Source organism: Miniopterus natalensis, chromosome 2 (assembly GCF_054644295.1).
Source record: "Miniopterus natalensis isolate mMinNat1 chromosome 2, mMinNat1.hap1, whole genome shotgun sequence".
In the NCBI taxonomy this organism is placed as follows: Eukaryota; Metazoa; Chordata; class Mammalia; order Chiroptera; family Miniopteridae; genus Miniopterus; species Miniopterus natalensis.
Window position 1 is genome coordinate 45,109,955 of NC_142082.1, and position 7,199 is coordinate 45,117,153.

Here is a 7,199-nt window from a genome sequence, read left to right on the forward strand (position 1 = left end):
AAGCCACTGTTCTCCAGGCAGCATGCATGCAGTTTTTCTGCACACGTGTCTGCAAATAGCAAAGTACTGTACCAGATGATAATTTAACATGATGAATTATTTAGCTTTCTGTATAACACAAAATAATCTTAAACGTTCAAATGACGTGTAATTGTTTTCATCAAAACTTCCTTGCACTATATTTGGTACGAAAAGGGAGTGGAAAGACCATTTGCAGAAAGAGGAGGAGTTGAGCAGTCCCAAGGTGGAGCTGCCTCCTCTGTTAAATGACACTGGCAGATTAAAGCTCTCTGATGGGGAAGGGCTTAAAGGCTGAGCCAAAAGCCAAGAAGTCTCTTTATTTACGCCTACCTCCCAGCCCTTGGCAATCTGACTAATAACAAACTGAGCTAACAAGAAAGACTAGAAAGAGAGGAAAGAGAACATTGCTGCAGCTTGGATCTACAACCTGAGACAGCAAGTGATCAGCCCCAGCTCTGTGAAACATCTTGTTTATAGACTGCATTTCAGCAGCTTGCAACTGGTTAACTATATGCAAAAAGTCAGCATAGCTGTGAAGTATGCCCTGAATTTTAATTGGGGAAGAAAAGGACAACTGCTTCAGGATGATCTAGCATGCACTCTGCTTGAAATATTTTCAGTGAAATGCTCAGCACTTTGTCTTTGACCAGAGGCTTTCACTTTATAAAGTGACGGGACTTGCCAAAAAGTGATATTTGAGAAGAAAGTACACAGTGGTTAGTGTTTTCTTTTTTAATAAAGAAACTGAATTTACTTTGAACATCCCTTCCAGCTGTGCATTACAGATAACGTCAGGAAGAGTCTCTGCTTTACAGGTAAGATGAATGTTTCCAGGCTTTTGCGATACCTAGTTTTTTTATTATCCTAATGTGATTGAAATGTATATGTTTGCCCCTTTGAAAAATATAACTTTGCATTAGAGGATCTCCAGTTTCATTCTTTCTCATTGTCACAACTAATGCTGTAGCAGATGCCCGTTTTCTCTGAGCAGCAGACATTTAGTCCAACAGCTGGCTGTAGAGAAGAACAAATAAAATAATATGCCACTATAATTTTTACAGCTTGCAGTTTGTTATTGGACATTAAATATGTGTGCTTTCTGGGAAAAAAAGAGATCAGTTCCAAATGCCACTGTTGAACTTCAAACATAAGCAGAATATTAAAGGATTCTTTGTATTTTGTATACTACTTTTATTCTTTCCTGACTTAACAGTGTTTTCTAAAAATATATGGAGATTTTTGAGCTCTTTAACATTGGATTAGATATTGTCAATATAGAACCACTCTTCAAATTTGTATGTATTTCTGAAAATATTAGAAATTGTTTTCTAGGACATTTGGAAGAACATAAAATGCATATAAGATGAAAAAGGCATGAGATATTTTCATCTGGAAGTTATTTACCCTTTTTTCAAGATGCTGTGCCTGGTGAAATGAATAATATTCTTTCTTGGTAATCTATGGAGAAGTACTTTAATGTTTGTGGAAGCCAATCCACAAGTTAAAGACTCCAACTGCAAGATGCTTGATCTTAGGCACAGTTCTCAGAGGTGTTAAAAATTAAACCATTTCCTTTTCAAAATATTGAGCCTGCTAAGTTTTCCTTTGCATAGAAAGGTACTATGTTGTTTTATTTCTTTGGCTACATTTTACCTTTCAGAAACTTTATACTCTACATGTTTTCAATAAAATAATGCGTTTTCTTGGAATAAAAGTTTATTTTCAGGCTTATTGATTGGGTTCTGGTATGTTTTATCTGATTATGAATTTTAATTAGATTCAAAGTTACTATATACATTCCATCCAAGAAAACGAAAGCAATTATCATTTTGAAAAATTGAGTAGTTATAAGGTGTGGGGTTTATTTACCTTTCAATTTAGTTTATATAAATTCAAGGTACAATAGTTAAAGGAAGGGAATAAAATTAGATACTATTACAGTTATGCATTTATCTTGTCATTACTGTCATTTCAGAGTTAGAATCTTTACTAAAAATTGCTGTTTCAGATGCATGTGTTAAATGTTTAAGGAACTAGAATATGTGATATTGTTATTCTGAACTGTCATTATTTATTTAGAAAATTAGAGATCTTCTCAAACGTTTTAGTATAGTGCAATTTGTTTCAGAGTTCATTGTTTGTGACTTACAGCCTTATAATAAAAGAGATCAACCGCTTACTTACGTGATGACATTCAATGCCCTAAAGCTTGTTTCAAGATCTCATTAGGAAGTCATTTGCTAGAAGTTTATATGTGGCATTGTTTATTCCTTTATAATAGCCAGAAATGTGTGCTCAAGATCAGTTTTTCTTCTTTAGTTTTAATGATATTAACCTTATTCATAACAGAATTTAAAAGTAACAGAAAATATTCTATGTCTAGAAATTCAATATAAAGTGTGACTGAAGTAAGATTTGAATGGGACTCTTAATCACACATATCTAATACTATTAGACTGATACAAAGTACCCTAGACAGCACAATTAAAGCAAAATTCTTTTTATAGTGTTCCACTTTATTACATGGTCAGAGGCATATTTTTTTCAAGGTTTCAAATAAACAATGTAATTAATAAGTATATTGAGCCAAAATCAAAGCAGGTTAAAACACAGACACATTATTAGATGTTATATTGTGACATGAAGTTAAAAAATATAAATGAAATGCATAATAGATGCATACACATTTTCTATCATTTTTAATTTTCTACAGTTCTCTCTGCTTCTGGCTAATACTTACATATTTGTCTTATACTTTAATCCTTCAGTCTTATATTAATCTCCTTTGTGGTGAAAAGAACTTCGGTGTTGTTTCAAACATACACCTTTGCATCCTATCAAGAAATCAGTGGTCCATTTAGCCAACACCCCTGTCATCTATTGAAATGCAGTTTATTTGGCAGATATGAACACAACTGGGGATATAATATTTTAAATTCTCCTTGACTTAAATTTTACAATTTGATCATAATGCAAGTTAAAAGTAAATTAAAACACACCTGTCATCATAATAGAAAAAAGTAAAAGACAATGTAGATATAGCAAAGTATTTGTATTTTCACAGTAATCAATGTTTTTCTTTGTAGAAGAAAACTTATCATTTTGAAAACATCAGACTCATTTCCCCCCTGCTCCTGCCCACTAAAGCCCATTGTTATTGCCTTTTATTTTACAGAATCAGATTCCATCACAGGACAACATGAAGCTGTGGATTCATCTCTTCTATTCATCTCTCCTTGCCTATATGTCTTCACAGTCCCAGTCTCCAGAGTCCTCCGCCAGAGGTTCCTGTGATTCCCTTTGTAACTGCGAGGAAAAAGACGGCACAGTTCTAATAAATTGTGAAGAAAAAGGTATCAAGACGTTATCTCAAATCAGTGTGCCACCATCACGACCTTTCCACTTAAGTTTATTAAATAATGGCTTGACAATGCTTCACACAAATGACTTTTCTGGGCTTAGCAATGCTATCTCAATACACCTTGGATTTAACAACATTGCAGATATTGAGACTGGTGCATTTAATGGACTTGGCCTCCTAAAGCAACTTCATATCAATCACAATTCTTTAGAAATTCTTAAAGAGGATACCTTCCATGGTCTGGAAAACCTGGAATTTCTACAGGCAGATAACAATTTTATTACAGTGATTGAACCAAGTGCCTTTAGCAAGCTCAACAGACTTAAGGTGTTAATTTTAAATGACAATGCTATTGAGAGTCTTCCTCCAAACATATTTCGATTTGTTCCTTTAACCCATCTAGATCTTCGTGGAAATCAGTTGCAAACATTGCCTTATGTTGGTTTTTTAGAACATATTGGCAGAATATTGGATCTCCAATTGGAGGACAATAAATGGGTGTGCAATTGTGACTTACTACAGCTAAAAATTTGGTTGGAAAACATGCCTCCACAGTCTATAATTGGTGATGTTGTATGCAACAGCCCTCCAGTTTTCAAAGGAAGCATACTAAGCCGACTGAAAATGGAATCAATTTGCCCCACCCCACCGGTGTATGAAGAGCATGAGGATCCTTCAGGATCATTACATCTGGCAGTAACATCTTCAATTAGTGACAGTCGCATGTCAATCAAGACTGCATCCCCTTTAAAACCACCCACCAAAGCACCGGGTTTGATACCATACCTTACAAAGCCATCCACTCAACTTCCAGGACCCTACTGTCCTATTCCTTGTAACTGCAAAGTACTGACCCCATCAGGACTTCTAATACACTGTCAAGAACGCAATATTGAAAGTGTATCTGATCTAAAACCTCCTCCGCAAAATCCTAGAAAGCTTATTCTAGCAGGAAATATTATTCATACAATAACGAAGTCTGATCTAGTGGAATACTTCACTCTGGAAATGCTTCACTTAGGAAACAATCATATTGAGGTTCTTGAAGAAGGATCATTTATGAATTTGACAAGATTACAGAAGCTCTATTTAAATGGTAACCATCTGACCAAATTAAGTAGATCCATGTTCCTTGGTCTCCACAATCTTGAGTACTTATATCTTGAATATAATACAGTGAAGGAAATATTACCAGGAACCTTTAACCCAATGCCTAAACTTAGAGTCCTGTATTTAAATAATAATCTGTTACAAGTTTTACCACCACATATTTTTTCAGGGGTTCCACTAACAAGGATAAATCTTAAAACAAACCAGTTTACTCATCTACCTGTAAGTAATATCTTGGATGAACTTGATTTACTGACCCAGATTGACCTTGAGGACAACCCCTGGGATTGCTCCTGTGACCTTGTTGGATTGCAGCAATGGATACAAAAATTAAGTAAGAATGCAGTGACAGATGACATCCTCTGCGCTTCTCCAGAGCACCTATACAAGAAGGAATTAAAAGCATTGAATAGTGACCTTCTTTGCCCAGGTTTGGCCAACAACCCATCCCTGCCAACTCAGACTAGCTACATAATCGTCAATACTCCTACAGCCGATACTGTTTTAAGATCACTTACCGATGCTGTGCCACTATCCGTTTTAATACTGGGACTGCTGATTGTTTTTATAACTATTGTGTTCTGCGCGGCAGGGATAGTGGTTCTTGTTCTGCATCGTAGGAGAAGATACAAAAAGAAACAAGCAGATGAGCAGATCAGAGACAATAGTCCCGTACATCTTCAATACAGCATGTATGGCCATAAAACAACTCACCACACCACTGAAAGACCCACTGCATCACTGTATGAGCAGCACATGGTGAGCCCCATGGTTCATGTCTATAGAAGTCCATCCTTTGGCCCAAAGCATTTGGAAGTGGAAGAAGAAAAGAATGAGAAAGAGGGAAGTGATGCAAAACATCTCCAAAGAAGTCTTCTAGAACGGGAAAATCATTCGCCACTCACAGGCTCAAATGTGAAGTACAAAACCACAGACCAGTCGACTGAATTTTTGTCCTTCCAAGATGCCAGTTCATTGTATAGGAACATTTTAGAGAAGGAAAGAGAACTCCAGCAACTGGGAATCACGGAATACCTAAAGAAGAACATTGCTCAACTCAAGCCTGATATGGAGGTACACTATCCAGGAGCCCACGAAGAGTTAAAATTAATGGAGACATTAATGTACTCGAGGCCAAGGAAAGTCTTAGTGGAACAGACAAAAAATGAATATTTTGAGCTCAAAGCTAACTTGCATGCTGAACCTGACTACTTAGAGGTCCTGGAGCAGCAAACATAGATGGAGAGTTTGAGGGCTTTTGAAGAAATGCTGTGATTCTGTCTTAAGTCAAAATCTTGTAAATAAGTGCCTTACATGAGTGTGTCATCAATCAGAATTTAAGCACAGCGGTACTCCTGTGGAAAAAAAAAGAAAGAAACTCAGGGATCACTGGGAGAAGCCATTGCATTGTCTTTTGGCAATTTTGTCTGTCCCCAACAAAACAAATCCTTGCATGTAAATCATTCAAGGATGATACTTAATAGTGTTTCTCAGAAGTCCTCTTGCACATCTAAAAGAGCTGACTATTCAAGCAATCCTATTTTTCTTGAATTACTTTACTTGTGGATTGGATAGAATTGGGATCTTGTCATTTAAAAATCATACTTGTATATGTAGTTATAATATGTAAGGAATATATTGTTTATATAACCAGTATATGTACTGAAAAAATGTACATTGTCAAATGCACCTAATTTTATTTAAAGGAACTGGACCTTTAAAATTACAAATAGTAAAGAAAAAAATGAAAGGTTGAGTTATATAGGCTAGGAGTGAGCCAAAACCTTGAACATTTGAGGATTAAAAAAAATGCCCCGGCTATGCTTTCTGAATTTAAAATTAAGAATGATTAGTAGTACAGGTGGAATAAATAAGCAAAGTTTTTGGGTTTTCTGCACATTTTGTGTAGACAATCTTACTGTCAATGCTGCTGTGAACTAAGGTATGTCATTTGTGCTCAAAGTTTAAGTCTTATTCTTGGAGTATTTTTAAAATGCTACTGATATTCAACTGTAAATATGATTAGTGCATCTATTAAGTTTCGTTTCCTTTATAGCATTGATCCTTTGTAAATTTGAATGACCATGATAGAAATATGTTTCTTGTGGCAAGTATTTCACAGGTGTAAAACAAATAGGAAAAAATGTTATTTTATATTTTTATTGATGTATAATGATAGTTGCCATAAATTAGTAGCAAAAGGCACTTCTGAAGGTAAGTGGTTTAAGTTGCCTCAAGAGTGGCACAATGTAGCTTTATTTTACAAGAAAGTATAGCTAGATTTCTATGAACTATTTATTCTGTACAGTTTTGTATATTTTTGGTTCACAAAGGTAATTATTCTTGGGTGCCTTTTAAGAAAATTAAGAATAAAACTCACTACAATAAAACTAAAATGAGAACCTTCTTTTTAAATGTACTTTCTTCAATTAGTCTAACCTGTAATTCAATCAAGTCAAGATGAACACACACTCCCATACACATACAAATGCAAAATGAGATTTCTGCTTGTTGTCATCCACAAAGAATCATCATGTCCACCATCTGCACAAAGGCCATTCAATGTCTGGGTGTGACTGACACAGAGCCAAACTTGAAGTCTGACCAGTAGTTCTTGTTTTTCAGCCAACCATTTTCCCAATCGCCACAAATAAAAGTTATTTATTTTTCTTCTTTGTGATTATACAGTCAACCATGCAGCAGATTT

At 35.3% G+C, this 7,199-nt stretch overlaps 1 protein-coding gene across 1 annotated transcript; it reads left to right on the forward strand.

Moving 5' to 3' along the window:
• Positions 1–241: 241 nt before the first annotated feature.
• SLITRK6 (SLIT and NTRK like family member 6) lies at positions 242–6,888 on the forward strand. The gene is made up of 2 exons (XM_016224155.2): positions 242–836; positions 3,197–6,888. The coding sequence occupies exon 2, from the start codon at positions 3,221–3,223 to the stop codon at positions 5,729–5,731; it is 2,511 nt and encodes an 836-aa protein (XP_016079641.1). The 5' UTR covers positions 242–836; positions 3,197–3,220; the 3' UTR covers positions 5,732–6,888.
• Positions 6,889–7,199: the final 311 nt, after the last annotated feature.

Bases quoted from the DNA above. Each gene is read 5' to 3' on its own strand.
- SLITRK6 (XM_016224155.2), top strand. From the start codon at position 3,221: ATGAAGCTGTGGATTCATCTCTTCTATTCATCTCTCCTTGCCTATATG.